At 45.4% G+C, this 18,934-nt stretch overlaps 1 protein-coding gene across 5 annotated transcripts in view; it reads right to left on the bottom strand.

Moving 5' to 3' along the window:
* The window catches only part of CCDC149 (coiled-coil domain containing 149), a 441,302-nt gene that overhangs the window by 248,754 nt on the left and 173,614 nt on the right, over window positions 1-18,934 (bottom strand). For 2 of the 5 annotated variants that reach the window (XM_086964017.1, XM_086964018.1), the window contains exon 4: window positions 4,710-4,772. The exons of the other annotated variants lie outside the window; for them this stretch is intronic. In XM_086964017.1, the coding sequence (XP_086820143.1) occupies window positions 4,710-4,772 (63 nt within the window). The remainder of the gene's footprint in view (window positions 1-4,709; window positions 4,773-18,934) is intronic. 5 annotated transcript variants of the gene reach the window in all.

The following is an 18,934-nucleotide window of genomic DNA, read 5'->3' as shown; positions in this document are numbered from 1 at the left end:
TGGTAACATGGAGTAGTCCTTATAATGCAGGGGTACATATTCAAGAGATAGGCAGTGTACGTTACTGTTTCACTGTAGGAATACTCCAATTTATTCCTATGGAAAAGGAGGCCTCACGGGGCAAACTTCAGACATGCATGAAAGTACACTGTAAATTGTGTGAAAAGAACCATTCTACTGTGTCCAACAGCATTTCTGAACTGCTTATGGGTCATCCAGAAATGCCATAGTCCTCTGACTCAGCTCAGAACCAAAGCCGACAGGCTGGAATAATTACCTTTCCCTAAGCTGTACCATCAGAGGTCTAGCCCTCCACTGCAAACATTCCCCAGGGCGGAGATCTTCTGTCCAGGAGGGAGAAATGGGGTGAAGCTGCCGGGCATTAATCAGAAGCTTTAACCCAATACCAGGCACTGGCTGTGATGTCAGCGAGTGGCGGAAATGGGGCAGAGACCATGTGGCATGGGACCTCCTGACAACGCCATACTGAGGTATCCCAGAGGGCTGTGCAAGAAGGTGGGATCATGGGAAGAGAGGTGAGGTGGCACTGCGGGATAGGCCAGAGGTGTATTCCTGCCAGCACCCTCCAAACCTCCTTTAAAGCTTTTGCGCAGAAAGAGTAGCTCTCTCTGAGATGTACTCTGAGGGACACTGAGGCTGGAGGTTGACGGCTGACGCCATGGTGAATTGGAAAGAGGAGCCCTCTGTCTCCAGGACCAGGGCCTCTGCCTCCGATTGCCTCCAGGACTTGTGTAGGAAAAGCTGGGCTTCTGCGCCAGGAGAAGAGAGGCCCATAAGGAGAGCAATGAAGCCAGCTCCCTGCCGAGCTCGACCTCTTGGAGACCAGGAGGGTGGAGAAAAGTGCTTCAGATGGCTAGGGCAGGCCACCACGAGCGAAAAGAGATGAAGAGCGTTGAGATCACCCCACCGGCGCCAGAGATATGGTCTCTAGAAGGTAGGCGATCTTTGAGAAGACTGATTGCTGAGCGCGTGGGGCTCTGCCTCCAGTCTCCAATGTCCCCCAGGGAGGATCAGGTCCCGGGGGCTGCATCCAGTAAAGACGGGGAGCGCCCCCAAGAAGCAAATTAAATTGAGGCTCACCGTTGCAGGCTCCGTGAAGGGTCCTCAGGGACCCATCCCTGAGTTCGGATGGAGATTAAGTTAGGGAGCGCTGCTGCGCCTCGTGAAGCTGGACGGGGCCCAGGACCCAATCTCTGGGCCCCCATGGCTGGAGAGAGGAGGAGGGAGTGTTGTCGCACTACCCCATGTCACCAGAAGACTGGCCACAGCACCAATGTATTTATTTATTTATTTAACTTGTAACGCTCAGTAACGCGCAACAGCTACCCGCAGTGGGTTTCCCGGTGCTAGGGATAGACTCAAGAAAGAAATATCAGGTAATATCAAGCAGACCAGGACAACGGGCAGATCACTCAAAAAGCAAGGTCTTAAGTCCCTTCCGGAACCGCAGCAAGTTATTCTCCAATTTTAGAGCAACTGGTAAAGCATTCCAGATCTTGGGACCTAGATAAGCGAAAGACCGCCCACCCATTCTAGCAAGTTTGAATCTTGGGATAATGAAATCTTCATTCCCAAAAGATCTAAGGGTTCTATGAGTCCTATATGGTTGAACTAAGTGTGGAGAAGTGTGGCTCACTGGTTAGAGGAGGCAGACCTGGAAGCAGAGGTCAGCCCGGGACCAGGGTTCAATTCCCGGCTCGGCGGGGTCTTCAGTCCTAAAATGTCCATGGACTCGACAATTCTCGCTCCAGTGCATACTCGATTCACGGGTTAACACTCTGCGACTCTGGGCAATAGCTTGCTTAATCTCCACAACGGCCCCTCGTGGCGGGATGCCTGGCTTTCACCTTGTGGATTCCCTGCCGGGGTTATCTCACAGGGGAATACCAGGACGGGTTCCCTAAGCAAGCGCTTAGAAACCGCTCGGTGATTTGCGCTATATAAATTCCTATACATTTACATTCCTATACATTTACATCTAAGTTCTGTAGGTATTTGGGGGCTGTGCCCTGCCTAATCTTGAACAGATAACATAAAGCTTTAAATTTAATCCGGCTTGAGATTTTAAGCCAGTGTAAGTCGCGCAGAGCAGAAGGTGCTGAAGTCCTCCTAGGGACCTTCCGAAGCAGGAGGGCAGCCGCATTATGGACTACCTGAAGAATCCTAATGTTTCAACATCAGCTCCCAAATAGAGAACATTACCATAGTCCAGGCGGGAAACAACCAACGCCTGGACAACAGTTCTCTGAGTGGATAGGGGCAGCATCCATAAAATTTTCTGGAGCCATTTTAAGGTGGAAAAGCAGATTGCAGCAACCTTTGTAGCCTGCTGCCTCATAGATAACTTGTCGTCAACAAGGAAACCAAGGTTGCGAACCACTGTGGCTGGTTGTGGAAGTGGTCATAGATTTTTATTCTTGTCCAATATCACCACCTCTGTCTTCTCCCCGTTTAATTTCAGACAGTTCTTCTGCATCCACTCGGCCACGCGTACCAGGCCGAGCTTTAAAGCAGAGGGGCTGTTCTCATCTCTGCCTGAGAGAGAAGACAATTTGGGTGTCATCGGCATAGGAGAATAGCGTCAGCCCCGCTTCCTCCACAATGGTGGCAAGGGGTCTTACGTAGATATTGAACAGTAAGGGGCTGAGTATAGACCCCTGGCGAACACCATAAGCCGATGGGCAGATTGTAGATGTAGCTTTGGCCGAGAAAACCTGGAAGGTACGCCCACTAAGAAAGGAGGCAATCCAGGCTAAAGCCGGGCCTGCTACTCCCAGGGAGCGGAGAGATTTCAAAAGGATGGAATGAGACACGGTATCGAACGCGGCACTCAAATCCAACAGGATGAGTGCAGATGTTTCACCTTGATCGATACTGTGTCGTAAACTCTCCGTAACTCAGAGAAGTACTGTCTCTGTGGAGTAGTGAGCTCGGAAGCCGGACTGGGATGAGTGTAAAAAACCAGAACTCTCCACTAGATGGTTCAGTTGAGTGTTGACGTGCCTTTCCAGGATTTTCGAAAAGATGGGCAACAGGGATATGGGCCTGAAGTTAGAAGGATTAGAAGCATCCGCACCAGCCTTTTTTAGAAGGGGCACCACCATTGCATGTTTCCTTGCCTGGGGTACATGCGATTCCTTTAAAGAGGCATTTAACAATTTTGTAAATACCTGATACAAGTTAGGATCTAACATCTTCAGGATTTTGGCAGTTAAAGGATCACGGGGAGACCCTGATTTCACACTGTTCAAGCATGAAAGGAAGGAGGCATCATCAAATAGTTGCCATTCCGTGAGCTTCACTGAGGTGATGGGAATTTCAGGCGACAACGAAAATCCAGTCTGGGATTTCTCTACCGGGCAAACCAATGTTTGCCCGCAGGAGGCTCTCCAATGAGGCATGAGGCCATGAGGTGACCGGGCACCCCATGAAAAAGTAAAAGTGGCGCGAGAGGCTGCTTACCTGCCTAGGAATCCAGGGCGGCTCTCCCCGATAGAACCACTGCTAGCCTATGCAAATGCCCAAGGAGCGCCCCAAAATGCCGTGCAGGGCCTGGGGTCGTTTGTTAATGGAAACGGCTTGTTTTCAGCTTGTGGTGACCCCAGAAAGATGGGGTCACCCCCCATCGTGTAGCAGGTGTGCGAGGAAAGCTGCAGAAGCAGCCCACACCCACCCTACCCGCATTAAAGAATTGGAAAGTCCCCACTCTAAGTCTCTAGTGACTTTAAGGATATAACTCCTCAAGGGTTTTCTTTGGTGCTTTGAAAGCTTCTTCCAGACTGGAATTTTGGTCGACAGTGGAAAGGTTGCATCTACTAATGATGAAGAGGATGGCTGCTCCTAGTTGAGTAACTACCAAAAAGAAAAAAGTTCATAGCTGGAGGGTCCTAGGGAAATATTAATGACCAGCAAAGGATTATATCCCCAATAATTGCAAACAAAACAGTACGAAATCCTTGGGTCTACACGAAAAATAGTGAAGAAAATGTGTGTGGCGAGCCACTACTAGATAGTTACTGAGAGAATCAACACAGAACCAATGGCTATAGCTCGAAGACCTAACTGTGGGCACTTCCCTTTAAAGGACGAAAACCCTCACTCACCAGAGGTGACACGCTTCATCATATGGGATTCTCGTCTCAAAGTTCCTTTGAGGGCTACAACCCCCTATCTGAGAGGGAGGAGCTCTGGGATGTTTTAAGTGCCTACTCTAATAGGATATTCTAAATCCACATATGAAGAGAATCAGTGTGAACGAGGGCGCAGCGCAAAAAAATAACTATTATGAGGAAAGTGAGACTAAAACTAGCTAGTGAGCATAAACATTGTTATTTATTCCAGTACACCCATTGCTAGGATTAAAAACAGTACATTAGCGGTATGGATTTAAACCGCATTAGTGTGGTGGAAAATGATGGTCAACATGCTTCAGCCTTAATGCCCATTCGTGGGCGGGGCTTTCGTGAGGACCTATAACGATGCTGCTGCTTATGTGCTCAAGTGATTTGAACAAAAAAATGATACAGAAAACAGACGCTATTCCAAGTTCATCTGTTCCATGAGAAATTACCTACAGTGAGGAAAAAAGCCAAAATTCAGGTTTTTATTATACAAACATTCTTAGGAATGCTTAACAAGGTGATTACAATAATGATTCTGTGAAGATAAAGAAAATAAAACTTCCTTACCCGCAACTGCTGGGTAAGAGACCCCACCTCAACCTGGCAACAGCTCAGGAAGGGGGCACCGCTCTGAAAAAAACGGTGAATGTGTCATTAACACAGCATGTGCCATCATGAAAGTCCAAGGGTATTTATAACCAGTTTAAGGAGCTGGGATAGACATGCACTGTAGAGCATAATTAAAACCAAGGGACCCCAATGGGAGACTGAGATCTTTTAGGGAAACCAGTAAAGAGGCCCTCCTAGTGATAAGACTCACTAGACAGAGTCCACTTCATTGAGCCACTACGTGTAACCCCTTTGTCTATAGGTATATTAAAGATAGGCCTTAAGGTTAGAACAAAGACTTGCATTAATTCATCGAGCCACTTAGTGTGGCCCCTTAGACATAAAACCTGTTATATTTATAAATATGTGTAAAGACATCAAATCATTTTGGAGCGGTCAAACATATCAGTTATTAAAGTTAAATTCTCTAGGTGTCTGCATGGGGTGTGAAAGCAAGCTCATGATTTACTGAATGACATACCGCCTTGCCACTCAAGGAACATGTAGTAATCCTTAAAAGTGTAATGGAACACAAAGTTAGAAGAGAGCAACGTCTACACAATACAGAGGGGGCAGTATAAATATCCTCATACCAAGCTATTTATCCACCAAACTGCATCTCTGACTTGAATTTCTATAGAGAGAACCACGTGATTGTCATTCAAACCTGTACTATCACTGTTTAGTTTTTGGACCAACCTATGCTCTAGTCTGAACAGGTAAGTAGAAATTTCAGTGAAGTGTGTTGGAATGAATGGTCTTTCCAGCACTGTCCATTCCAAATTTTGCGGCGAGTGATGGGCTGCAAGAAAGTGACTGGTCAATTTTGTTGAGTCCTTCTTACACCTAATGGTGCTTCTGTGTTCTAAAATACGGGTTTTAACTCTCCGTGTGGTCATGCCCACATATCGAAGTGTGCAAGGTGAAGTGATTAGATAAATCAAATTATCGCTATTGCAATTCGTATGACTGGTCAAAGCCCAGGGTCTAGTTGACCCAATGTCAATCTCAGTTGTATTAGTCGTCTGCGCCAAAGCCACACAACTCCTGCAAGGAAAATGTCCTTTCACAGGAGGTAAGCCCCACAGAGTGTCCAGAGGGGCCTTCTGGGCCTACAATTCCCAAGATGCAAATGACTTGCAGAGCATGCGCGTTTCTGAACCTCCTACATTAGATCTCTGTTTTGCCGTTTTTTGTAAGTAGCACTGTTGGGGCGAGCAGTGAGATTACACATTGTTTAAACCGGGGTTTTCCAATCGTAGCATGCTTTGGGAATTCTGCTGAGGAACTGAATGCGGCCTCGCAGATTTTTCTATATGCGCAGGCGCAGCCGTACTGCATTTCTGTGCAGGCGCCTGTGTACTGGTGGGCTTTCCTGGCGAGTCTCTGTCACACCTGAAACTCGACATTAGGCCTTTCTGACGATATAAGAGAGTGCGGTCGCCTTTGACACTCACCTCCGGTTACAGGCTCAATTAGGACCGGAGTACCGACGGAGAGGTGATTGTCACAACAGGGCCTCTGTTTGTTTATTATCTCTGGTTCTCTTCATTCATGTTTTCTAAAGCTGCCCCTATACCGATTATACACTAATTGGTTACATGTTCCCTCCATACTTTTACTGGTTTGGGATTTAAGAGTACTGGTAATATGAGTTTTGGCATTAACTTTTTCATTGGCCTTGTTCATATTTGTAAAGTCTTTTTAGACATGATGCAAGTCTCTGTTCTAACTTTAAAGCCTAACTTTAATTTACATATAGGCAAAGGGGGCCCACTTAGTGGCTTGATGAAGTAATGCAAGTTTTTGTTCTAACCTTAAGGCCTACCTTTATTATACCTATAGGCATAGGGGTTACACTTAGTGGATCGATGAAGTGGACTCTGTCTAGTGAGTCTTAACACTAGGAGGGCCTCTTTACTGGTTTCCCTAAAAGATCTCAGTCTCCCATTGGGGTCCCTTGGTTTTAACTATGCTCTACAGTGCATGTCTATCCCAACTCCTTAAACTGGTTATATATACTCTTGGACTTTCATGATAGAACATGGTGTGTTAATGACACATGCACCGTTTTTAGGTTTCGCCTCGTCAAGAGCTGCGCTCTGCGCAGCTTTTCGACGCAGGCGAAAACCTAATGAGAATATTATGTGCTTGGGAATCCGCCCCTCTGTTCCATTGGCTAGCTCCATAAATGGAGGCTAGCCATTGGAACAGAGATCTGTCCGTCATGGCCGGACCAGATTCGTGGGCGTTCCCGCGATTTCTTCCCTCTCCGCCCCTCTGCGCGTCATCTCGGCGGTGGGCGGGTTGTCTTTTTTTTTTTTAAAGGTTTGTTTTGTTCATTCCAGGCCGACCGCCGCCGGAAGAAGTCCAGTTGAGTGACAGTTCCCGCCCCTCCCCCTCCCGCTGACCGTGTGCCGTTCCCGCCCCCCCTCCCGCTGTCCGTGCCTTTCCCGCCCCCCCTCCCGCTGTCCGTGCCTTTCCTGCCCCCCCTCCTTCCCCCCCTGTTGTTTTCCTCGATTGTTTTAGAACTGGTTAGTCACTCTTTTGTTGACATTTCTTCCTTGTTTTATTATTGCCAACTATTACTTATCTACTTTTTTCATCTGAAGTGTAGTTGTTTTGCCTCGCCAATCTTTAATGTTTACAGAATCTTTGCTGCTTTTAGTCACTAGTTGTCTTTTCCAAAATTTATTTTTCAGTTGTCTTTCTTAAATACGCTGATATTCCCTTTCCGTTTGTCTATTATCTCGGCATTGCTTTATTTTTGTTTTTAAAACGCGTTTGTTGTTGCAGTGAATCATTTTCTGTTTGTGTCATTTAGGGTGGGTCAGATGGGGTTCTAGGCGCCTCCATGTCAGATTTTCACTTGGGTCGGAGCCTTTGATTTACTGCTTCCTTTGTGGGGTTTTATTGGTGTTGTCGGCTGCGCCGTCCTTTTCTTGTAATTATAATTCGGGAGAAGTAAAGTGAGCACGACCCCGAGTGCTGTGGAGTGGAGTGTGACGTCAAAGTTCAGGTCTGAAGGGCAGAGTCAAAGCTTTGACAGCAGCAATATTCAAAGTGCCGCCATAACTACTGGAGTGAAGTGCTGTGTCTTTGGGGTTGGAGGGTTGTGCGGCGATGTCCATTCAGTGCCGCCTGTAACCACCAGTGCAAAGCTCTGTGGAGGTCCCGTGTATATCCCTTCAAAGTGCCACCCGTAACTACCGCTGTAATGTGCATGGGGCGGGGATAGTCATTGAAAGTGCAATGTAAAATGTAACGTGGAGAGGGTCTGGATGTTGAGTGTGACCTGAAGCTTGTATTCCCTGCATAGCAGACAAGTGGTGTCCAAAGTCTCGCTGCAAGAACTGTTTTTTGTTGCAGGTTTATAAAGCATGAACTCGACCTGAATTTATCCGAGCGCTTTACATGAGCACCAGCTACATTACACAGTCAAGGACACATTCATTTTTTGTAGCTACAGGGAGAGTGAGTGTTTTGCCCAGAATCACAGGACGCTGTGCAAACGCTGAGACTCCCACACGGTTCTTCAGATTCAAAGTCGACAGTTTTGGCAGTTAGGCTAACCCACCCACCCCCCTAAAAAAAAATGAAGAGGGGAAATAAATAAGTGAAAGTGGAGCTGGTAAAAAAGTTGGGGCGGTTAATCCTTAAATACATTTGGTAACCTATTAATAAATAGCAAAGTGCAGATGGGTGTGATCTCGAAATGCCACGGGAACGTTTAGGAGACTTTAGTCGAAAAAATGTCCTTTAAAGTGCAGTGGAAAGAAAAGGGATTCCCTGCACTTCGGCTTCACACTATAAGCGTACCGCGTAATGTGTGCTAACGTGTTCATCCGAAGTGCAGCGGTGTTGTCTAGTATAGTATTTACGGTTGGAATGAGTTAAAGTGCAGGCGACATCTGTACACACAAAATGACCCGGGTATATGGATTTAAATGCGTTACTGAATAACGCGCAGCTGACATAGGTGCCCTTACGTGCAGAAGGGTGTATTCGAGTAAAGTGCTGTGAGAAGGGAGCCAGGTCCTCACCCAGAGGGACATTGCTTATATTTAAAGTGCAACAAATAATGTTTGAGGGTGCAGTATGTAAAGTGCAGCACGGGTGCATGATTTTCGAATGCAGCAGGCACCTCTTGTGCTCCGGTGATGTAGTAAAGTGCAATTGAGGAGTGCCGTAGGGGGTGTACAGTGCAGCGAGGGAGTACAAGAGTGTACTCCGCATTTAGAGTACGCTGAGCGCGTGCATTAATCGTGCAGCTAGCAGGGTTTTGTTTGCAGTGCAAGGGTCGTTGCTGACACGTCTCTGTAGGGCACATCAATTGTAGTAGTTGCAGGTCGTCGGAAGAGGATACATTGCGACGATTTTGGACTACCATATTTGAGGAAGCCTCATCTATTGTTTGTTTTTCAGGTGTGGTGTGAACCAAGATCTTCTCATTCTAGTAATATCATATATTTCGCTCTTACTTATAGGGCGTTCAGGCAGCCCTCTTCACCCATTGATCTGCTGTTGTGCCACTCGCACTTCTCTTCTGCTCGCTGCTTTGAACCCCCTGGCCCAGCCCACTTCAGCCATTGGCTTACTGCATCCTGAGCGAGGGCAAAAGCAAACCCTGTAAAAATGAACACATCCACACACAAAGTAGCACCCCCTCAGGGGCCACTTTGACACTGTGTTTGTTTAGAGAAAAAATGCGTGTTTATATTTTTTTAAAATATTAATGAAGGCTGGAAACTTCCACTGCAGCGTTTTATGCAATCAATGGCAATACAGAACAACTATTAACCAAACCCAAAGCCTGGAACCCAACGCTAGATGGATTGGCTTTGCTAATATTTGCTTTCCTATGTTGCCCATTTTTTGCGAAGCTCCAGTTACACAGAAGTCCGAGAGAGATACTTTGCACAGTTTCTAACCTTTTCAAACCTCCAGGCTTGTCCTCAGTCTCCCTCTGTGTGCAGTGAGTCCCTCCTGGCTTGTCCTCAGTCTCCCTCTGTGTGCAGTGATTCCCTCCAGGCCTGTCCTCAGTCTCCCTCTGTGTGCAGTGAGTCCCTTCAGGCTTGTCTTCAGTCTCCCTCTGTGTGCAGTGAGTCCCTCCAGGCTTGTCCTCAGTCTCCCTCTGTGTGCAGTGAGTCCCTCCAAGCTTGTCTTCAGTCTCCCTCTCTGTGCAGTGAGTCCCTCAAGACTTGTCCTCAATCTCCCTCTGTGTGCAGTGAGTCCCCCCCATGCTTGTCCTCAGTCTCTCTCTCTGTGCAGTGAGTCCCTCAAGACTTGTCCTCAGTGTCCCTCTGTGTGCAGTGAGTCCCTCCAGGCCTGTCCTCAGTCTCCCTCTGTGTGCAGTGAGTCCCTTCAGGCCTGTCCCCAGTCTCCCTCCCTGTGCAGGGAGTCCCTTCAGGCCTGAAATGAGACTCCGCCTTTGTGCAGCTAGCTCATGCAAGTGGGTTCTAGCCTGCACCAAAATAACAGATACAACTTTGTTTTGATTTTTCTTGCCTTCTGCCTTTTGATTGTGCCTGTGCCTGTTCCCGCCCCCCTTCCGCTATCCGTGTGCCCGTTCCTGCCCCCCCTCCCGCTGTCCGTGTCTCCGGCCCCACTTGTAAATGCTGGTTTTATTTTTGCAGTATATTTCCTTGGGAAAGCACATGTCTGTAGTTGCATTTGGGGAATGAATCTCTGAAACTGAGATCTGTTTTGAATTTGGGAAGTGCTTCTCTTAGAGACAGCAGCATAGTGTGGGCTATGAGAGCTGTGTGGGCTGTGAGAGCTGTGAGAGCTGTGTGGGCTGTGAGAGCTGTGTGGGCTGTGAGAGCTGTGTGGGCTGTGTGGGCTGTGAGAGCTGTGTGGGCTGTGAGAGCTGTGTGGGCTGTGAGAGCTGTGTGGGCTGTGAGAGCTGTGTGGGCTGTGTGAGCTGTGTGGGCTGTGAGAGCTGAGAGAGCTGTGAGAGCTGTGTGGGCTGAGAGAGCTGTTGGCAATATAAATAACAATGCCATTTATTTATAAGTAAAAAAAAAAAAGAAATGTCATGAGCAATGCCAATAGCTCTAACTTTTCCAAAGGCGAAACCATTGCATTGTAAATGCTTGTTTTCAGAGCGGTGCCCCTTCCAGAGCTGTCGCCAGGTTGAGGTGGAGTCTCTTACCCAGAAGTTGCGGGTAAGGAAGTCTCATTTCCTTTATCTTCACAGAATCATTATTGTAATCACCTTGTTAAGCATTCCTAAGAATGTTTGTATAAACCACCTGTCCTCACTGTAGGTAATTATTCCTCATGGAACAGACGAACTTGGAATAGCATCTGTTTTTTGTATCTTTTTTTGTTCAAATCACTTGAGCACATAAGCAGCAGCATCATTATAGGTCCTGATGAAAGCCTCGCCCACAAATGGGCATTAAGGCTGAAACACGTTGACCATAATTTTCCACCACACTAATGCGGTTTAAATCCAAACCGCTGGTGCACTGTTTTTAATCCTAGCAGTGGGTGTACCAGAATAAATAACAATTCTTATGCTCACTAGCTAGTTTTAGTCTCACTTTCCTCACATTAGGTCTTTTTGGCGCTGCGCCCTCGCTCACACTGATTCTCTTCATATGTGGATTTAAAATATCCTATTAGAGTAGGCACTTAAAACATCCCTGAGCTCCTCCTTCTCAGAGAGGGGGTTGTAGCCCTCAAATGAACTAGGGGCCATATGTAGGTAGCCCAATTGCGATCGCAAATGCAGAAATTTGCAGAATGTCAGCGTGTGCGATCGCAATTTGGGCAGTGTGCTATTTAGCACACAAAAACCCACATGCAAAATAAGGAATCACAAAATTTGCAATTCCTCATATTGCAAATGCATTTAAGGAATCCCAAATTGCGATTCCTTAAATGCAATGTTGGTAGCACCCAAGTTGTGCGATTTTGACTTAAAGAATTGCAAATCAACACCAACTTCAGGTTGGTGGTAATTTACGATTTCTTTGAAAAATGCTTTTTTCAAACTGCCATGTAGCACACATACATGCCCTTAGCGCATGTATGTTCGCCACATGTGCACACATGTTTATTTCAGGGGTGCAAAAGGGTGTCCTACTGACACAATCTTCCAACCTTGCAATTGCATTCTCAATTTGCGATTCTCTAATTGAGAATCGCAAATTGAGAATCTCTTCCCATTCATTCCTACGGTTCTTCTAGCCCATAGGAATGAATGGGAAGGTATTCCTTATTTGCGAATCTCAAATTGTGATTCGCAAACAAGGAATAGGTGGGTTTGTAAAATATTTTGCTAATCCCACCTACGTTGCGTTTTGCAATTCTCTAATTGCGATTCCCTAAAAATCGCAATTTGAGAATCGCAAAACAAGTTTTACCTACATATGGCCCTAGGTGTTTCCTTTGAGAGAAGAATCCCATATGATGAAGCATGTCACCTCTGGTGAGTAAGGGAATTCGTCCTTTAAAGGGAAGTGCCCACAGTTAGGTCTGTGGGCTATAGCCATTGGGTCTGTGTTGATTCCCTCAGTAACTATCTAGTAGTGGCTTCCCACACACATTTTCTTCACTATTTTTCGTGTAGACCCTAGGATTTCGTACTGTTTTGTTTGCTCCTAGTTGAGGCCTGAAGTGGTTGACATAAGTATTTACATTGTGAGACATCCTCTAGGGGCAGAAAGTGATAATTGCATTGCATGTAATTACAAATGTAAATCATATGCATTATGTTATGCGCATATTTTCTTCACTATTTTTCTTGTAGACCCAAGGATTTCGTACTGTTTTGTTTGCTCCAAGTTGAGTCCTGAAGTGGTTGATATAAGTATTTACATTGTGAGATATCCTCTAGGGGCAGAAAGTGATAATTACATTGCATGTAATTACAAATGTAAATCATATGCATTATGTTATGCCAACAGTGATCTCCAAGGGAATGTTGCAAGCATCCTTTATGATAGTTGAATTTAATCTTTCATAGTGATGTAGGTATAGCTGTGATGCCCCTAGGTGGCTATGATTGATTTGCTTCATTCATGTTGTCAGTTATGATAAGTATACAAGTTATGATAAGTACACCAATTATTAGTTATGATAAGTATGCTCCACAACACTTCCAAGTCATGCTTAGGCATTTATTCTTGCAAATTATTTAATTGAATAACGAGACTGTCAGCCACTGTGTTTAAAGTTTGTATACTTTACTGTCAGTATTAGGGGCTCTCGGTCAGGGTTATAGGCAACTGTTGCATGTGGTCCCATTATGAAATGCTTGTTGAAATAATGCGGAGGGCAGTAACTCAGTTGGTGCAAGTGGTCATGGCCCTCACTCCAAGTTATAATTAACTTTTGGGATGTAGTTCTGAGATAATGTTTACACTTGTGGGACTAGACCCCCCTCCGGTGGGAGACGAGGGAATGTTTACGCAATGCCATCAAGAAGTATTTCCATCAGCCTATGTATATTTGTAAATTGTTCCATTAGCTTATGTATATTTGTAAATTGTTGAGTAGTGTGTTTGTAATAAATGTACTTTTCCTTTTTCTAAAGAAAAGCACAGACTGGAAAATCATTTATTGAGAGCTATTATTGCAGATCTGTGAATGGTGATTACTAGCCCAGGCCACCTCCCTTGAGCAGGCCTTGGACTGCTCTGCAACACTAGCATATGAGAGTCCAGTGCTACAATGGGCTGTTTGATTCCCAGTGGCGAATAAATGTAGACCCATTGCTCGTGCAGGCCACACAACGAATGCCTCATTTTCCAACAACTGTGCACATATTTTTTTACTTAATTAATTTTCCTTTTTTTGGGCAGAGCTACTACCTGTATCACTCTAAGCCTAAAGAAACAGGAAAGATCAATATTGCATGTAAACTGTGCTCCTTTACCAACCTAATCTAGATTTTTCACATGTGTAACTCTAAAACACATTCATTCACTAATAGAAGATTACAAATATTTACTCATTGATCAATCATTCACCTGTGTGCACACATTACATAAAAGATTATTATTTTTCCATATTCTGAAATCCATGTTTTTCATGTTCCTAGGTAAGTCGACTTTGTCCGGTGCTTTTCTTTTCAGAAATTTCTCCATCTGCACCACACCACGGGATTACACACACCAACAGTTGCATGAATCAAAATAACTAAAAAAAAATGTAATGTGTGAGTCCAGTAGGAGCAGCCTCCTTAAACAAATGAAGAAAAAACAGGAGGAGACTTCCTACCATAAGAAAAAAAGAAAAAGACAAGAACGCCTACGACTTCGGGTGGGTACACCATACAAACCATTTACAGATTTGCATATGAGCGGCAAACATCCTTTATCGACAATCCCAGAATGCAGCTCTAACTCCTGTTTGAGGCGGATGCCCCCAGCCTAGATGCCAGGGAGGACTTTTGTGGTCGTACCAACAGGTCTCGTACTTGGTTGTATGTAGCACATTAATTCTGTCAATTTGTTGTTTTCTTCAGTATACTGCATGCAAGTGCAAATTTAGGTCTCCTTCATAGTGTCAGAAATATTTCGTCATTACTGAACGCTTTGAGGCACCATGAATGGTAATGACAGTAATTCTTATCTAATCCTGATGATGAGGACCTCATCCAATTTTACACTACTGAGGAACGACAAGTAATGTACAGGCCGACTTTTTCTCTGTATATAAAAGGACTTGGAACTGTTTGTTGACTTAATCGCTGCTTACCACATATGCAAATAATTTTGTGTGCTGCTTACATTGGATATAATTGAGCAATAAGACACTTTGTCACTAGGCTATCTGCACTTTAATGCCATCATTCCAACTGAATTCAACATTTTCTTTTTTTTTTTTAAACATACGTCTGTCTCTCTGAGAGGCGGCCCGGCCGGGCCTCTGGTCCCAATGGGTTCCCCACCGAATTCGTCTGCTCTCATATGTCTAAATTAGGTCTACATATGTTGAACACCATACATGAGGCCCTCGACAGGCAGTTATTGCCCCGGGACGGTGCCAGGTGGAGATAGTTCTCTTTTTAGAACCAGGTCATCCTCCAGAAAACCCATCCTCATACCGCCTGATTTACCTGATTGATTTTGAACACAAACTCTTGGGAAAGGTGTTAGCAGATCGCCTACGGACCTGGTCCATTTGGACCAATCTGGCTTTATGCTACATCTAGCCACCCGCCTTTGATTCCCTGAGCTGGGAGTATCTATTCCAGCTTCTGGAGGCAAGTCATTTTGGCCCACGGTTTCGGGGATACATACGCCCGTTGTATACTAAACCTATGGCTTCGGTCTGTGCCGCCGGTCAGGGTTCTTCCCCTTTCCCCATTGGCCATGGCACACGTCAGTGTTGCCCCCTGCCTCCGCTTCTATTTGACTTGGCAGTGGAGACCCTGGTGATATTGGTTCACCGCGATCCGGTGCTCCAGGGTTTCACTGGCCTAATTCACAATCAGATCGTATACCATTATATGCCGAGGATGTTGTATTTTTCATGACTGACCCATGGATATCGGGCCTGCACATTTTACAGATCCTTTGAGTCTTTGGCCAGACCATCGGCCTCCATACCAACCCTTTTAAATCAGTATTATTCCCAGTCTGTGGGCAGCAGGATAGGGGCACTCGGGCATCTCAGCTTAAACATGCTACGGATGGCTTCCAATATCTTGAGGTATATGTTTCTCCCTGCACCAAGACATCCTGGTCAAGAAATATCAATCCCCTTCTTGTCCAGCTACGCGAAGAAACCTTCATATGGTCCTCTCTACCCATATGCTGTATGGGCGATCATCGATTTTTAAGAGGGTTTCTCTCCCCAGGGTGCTCTATATCGACTTCAAAATGTTCCGTATTATATTCCGCGGTCTTGGTTCATGCAAATAAATACTATACTTAATACCTTCCACTGGGGTGGGGGTGTGGAAAGAGTGGCCCTGCAGACATGTATACAATCTACATACTGTGGCGGTATCGCTGCCGGCGACGTATACTCATAATATGCAGCCTCTCATCCCCTGGTCATAAATGACTGGTGGTACAACTCGCCTACAGACCCGGAGTATGTCCTAGAACATGCAGCATTGGCAGGGACCCCTCTCTTACGGTTGCTATACAGAACACAGAAGCTTGATTCTCTGCCCCACCCCAGTCAAACGACGATTCGGTTGTGGAGGTATGTGGTCCGGCGGATGAGTTGGCGGAGGCGCATAGCCCAGGCTACGCCATTGTGGCAGGGTTATTACCTGCGCCAGGTGCCAGCTTTGAAGGGGTTCCACCAGTGGGACCTCATTGGTATCTCCACTTTAGGTGATGTGATGCGAGGCAAAACCCTTAAATCTTTCCAGCAACTACAGGAAGAGTTTCAACTAAATAAAACCCAATTTGATAAATATCTCCAATTTAGCAATGCGCTCACCCCAGCGACACGACGTATAGCTAATCTCCCGGAATTTCACCCACTGGAAGGCCGCTTCCTTATGGGGGACTTGGGCGCTCACAAAATACGACCGGTTTACCAAACACTTACTACGCTGCCAGCACAACCCTTCACAAGACTCAGAGGGCATAGCAGGATGACATCCCAGAACTGACTGACAACGATTGGGCAGAAACCATCGCCAGCCCTAGGGGCGCTGCGGTGTCCTCTAGATACCAGCTTATTGAGTTTAAATGTGTTTATACCGTGTACTATACACGCCTTCATCTTTGGAAGATGGGAGTTATTACTTCCCCATAGTGACCGAGAGGAGGGGTCATATTTTCATATGGTGTGGGGCTGCCCTGCTATACAGCGCTTCTGGCGCTAGGTTCAGACCTGTCTTAAGGAGGTACTGTCATGGGACCTCCCGCTGGACCCCCGACCGTTCCTTCTCCACAGTACTGAAGATATAGGGGGGAACCCTAATAAGCAACAATTATTTTTCCTAGCGCTCACGATCGCCAAGTGTGATATCGCCCATCTTTGGAAAGGAACTTCCCCGCCGACAATGGGAAAGTGGCGAGGGGCGCTTACTACTTGAATGGGGGCAGAAATGGCGGTCTTCCAGGCACGGGGATGCCCACAAAAGCACAGGAAAATTTGGTCTAGATGGGCCACCTACCGGAGTATAGATCTTCCCCCGCTTCTCTCGCAACCCCCTTAAGAACCTACATCAGGCTACTAGTCCTGTGAATAATTTATACTCTCTCAGGAGTAGAGTCACTACGCATTCCAAGATAGTGACTAATGTAGCCCCAATAACATCCAGAAGAGGTCGCAGAGGCAAAAAAGTAGCTAAGGGGGGGACTGAATTAAATAACCAAGGGAGGTTAATTTCAGAAAAGTCTAATTTGTTCTCTGCCTCAATACTGGACACTTCTCAGATATCAGAGCACGAGGTTCGAGGCAATAATGCTGAGGCACTCACTAGGACCCCAGGCACTAGTGGAAGCATAAAAAAGTCACTTTCTAAGTCCTCATCATACCTTTCAGTAGAGCCTAAACCTAAACGATCTAAGAGGTCTAAGGCAAAAAATCAGTACTAGATCCTGGTACTAAGATAACACCCTCTCTGAGCTCTTATTTCAAGGCAATTCCCCAAGTCTTGAATCTTGCATATTCCTCCACAGTAACTTCTCCTGAGGCAGACTCTAGTCCGACGTTAGTCAAAAATATGGCTACTGGTTCAGTTCTTCCAGTCATGGAAAGTTTACAAACAGGTGACAATGACACTATCAATGCCCTAAAACCCAACACGAGCCACATAGGACAGGCAGACCTTGCCCTTCATGTTAGCAATAACAGTCTTGAAACAAATGGAAACCAGATATCTAAATCAGATAATGTATCTCAGGAACCTGAAGCCCCTCTGTCCTCAGATCAATACGCTCAGGACAATATACAGCAACTAAGTCAAGTTTCCAAATCTCTAAGTTCCGAAGAGCATGCTGGTATAGAGCAAATGCTATCAGAAGCTGCTGTCTCTACTCCACCTTCAGATCTCTCTGCATTATTAACTATGGTCACAAATTTAACAGTGGACATTAAACGTGGATTTGAGGAGTCATCTAAAATCCAAAGAGAGATAAGGTCCTACTGCGAATCACTAGACAGTAAAATTGATGGGCTATACTAAAGGACAGGAGCCTTGGAAGAGACAACAGCAGTAATGTCCATAGAACTTGACAATGCCAAGAGGAGATATTGAAACTTAAAAAAGTAGACACTGCACTGGCAGAAAGAATAGAACATTTGGAAAATAATGCGAGGCGGTGTAATATCCGCATCCTAAATATACCAGAATCAAACGAAGGCACTGACATTAAGACATACATTATCCGACTCCTAATTAAAACCTTAAATATAAAAAACACAGAGGAGGAGCTTAATCAGGACATTCAGCGCATTCACAGGGATCCATTCAGGCGCAATCCGCAACGTACATAGCCTGGTAAGATACTAGTGAATTTTCACACGTTTCAACTCAAGGATCATATCTTAAACTTAGCTTTAAAACAAAAATCCTTGGCAGGCGATGGCTTTTCCTTCCAAGTGCGCTCAGATTTGTCACGGGCGACTCTGGATAGACAATGGGAATTGGGTCGGAGGATGGAGGCATTCAGGAATTTAGGTGCATCTGTCCAGCTGAACTTCCCTGCAGCTCTTAAGATTATGCTAAATAACAAAATGTTCAATGTCCATACTGTACAAGCAGCAGATGAACTATTGCTAACTTTAGGTGCCTCTAAAAAGTAATCTCAGCTGTTTTTATACAATCTTTCATAGAGTGTATAGTGCATAGTGCTAACTTTTGAGTGAGTGAGTGCATAAAAAGAAAAAAAAAATCCAAACTCAAAAAGATGCTCCCTACTAGAATAGAAGGAAATATAATCTAAATTTAACAGCTTAATTTAGGAAAGAAGGAAAGAAGGAAAAAAGGGATCACTATCACAAAACCCTCTACTAAAAAAAAAAGGATAAGGAAGGGGGGAAGAAAGGGAGTAAGGAGGAAGAAAAAAGGAAAAAAAGGGAAGGAAAGGAGAAAAAAAAAACCCCATATTGAAATTCACAGAAAAGTAGGAGTGTATGAACTCCTCTCTCCTTTCGCAAAACCACATAACACATATAGACTCCACTATAAGTTATCTAACCAGTTAAAACTTCGCACTGTGGTTCAGTAGACCTAGACATATTCGGCCCTCCATTAT

The sequence above is a fragment of the Lissotriton vulgaris genome, chromosome 3_2 (assembly GCF_964263255.1).
Source record: "Lissotriton vulgaris chromosome 3_2, aLisVul1.2, whole genome shotgun sequence".
Taxonomy (NCBI): domain Eukaryota; kingdom Metazoa; phylum Chordata; class Amphibia; order Caudata; family Salamandridae; genus Lissotriton; species Lissotriton vulgaris.
This window is presented reverse-complemented; position numbering and strand designations above follow the sequence as displayed.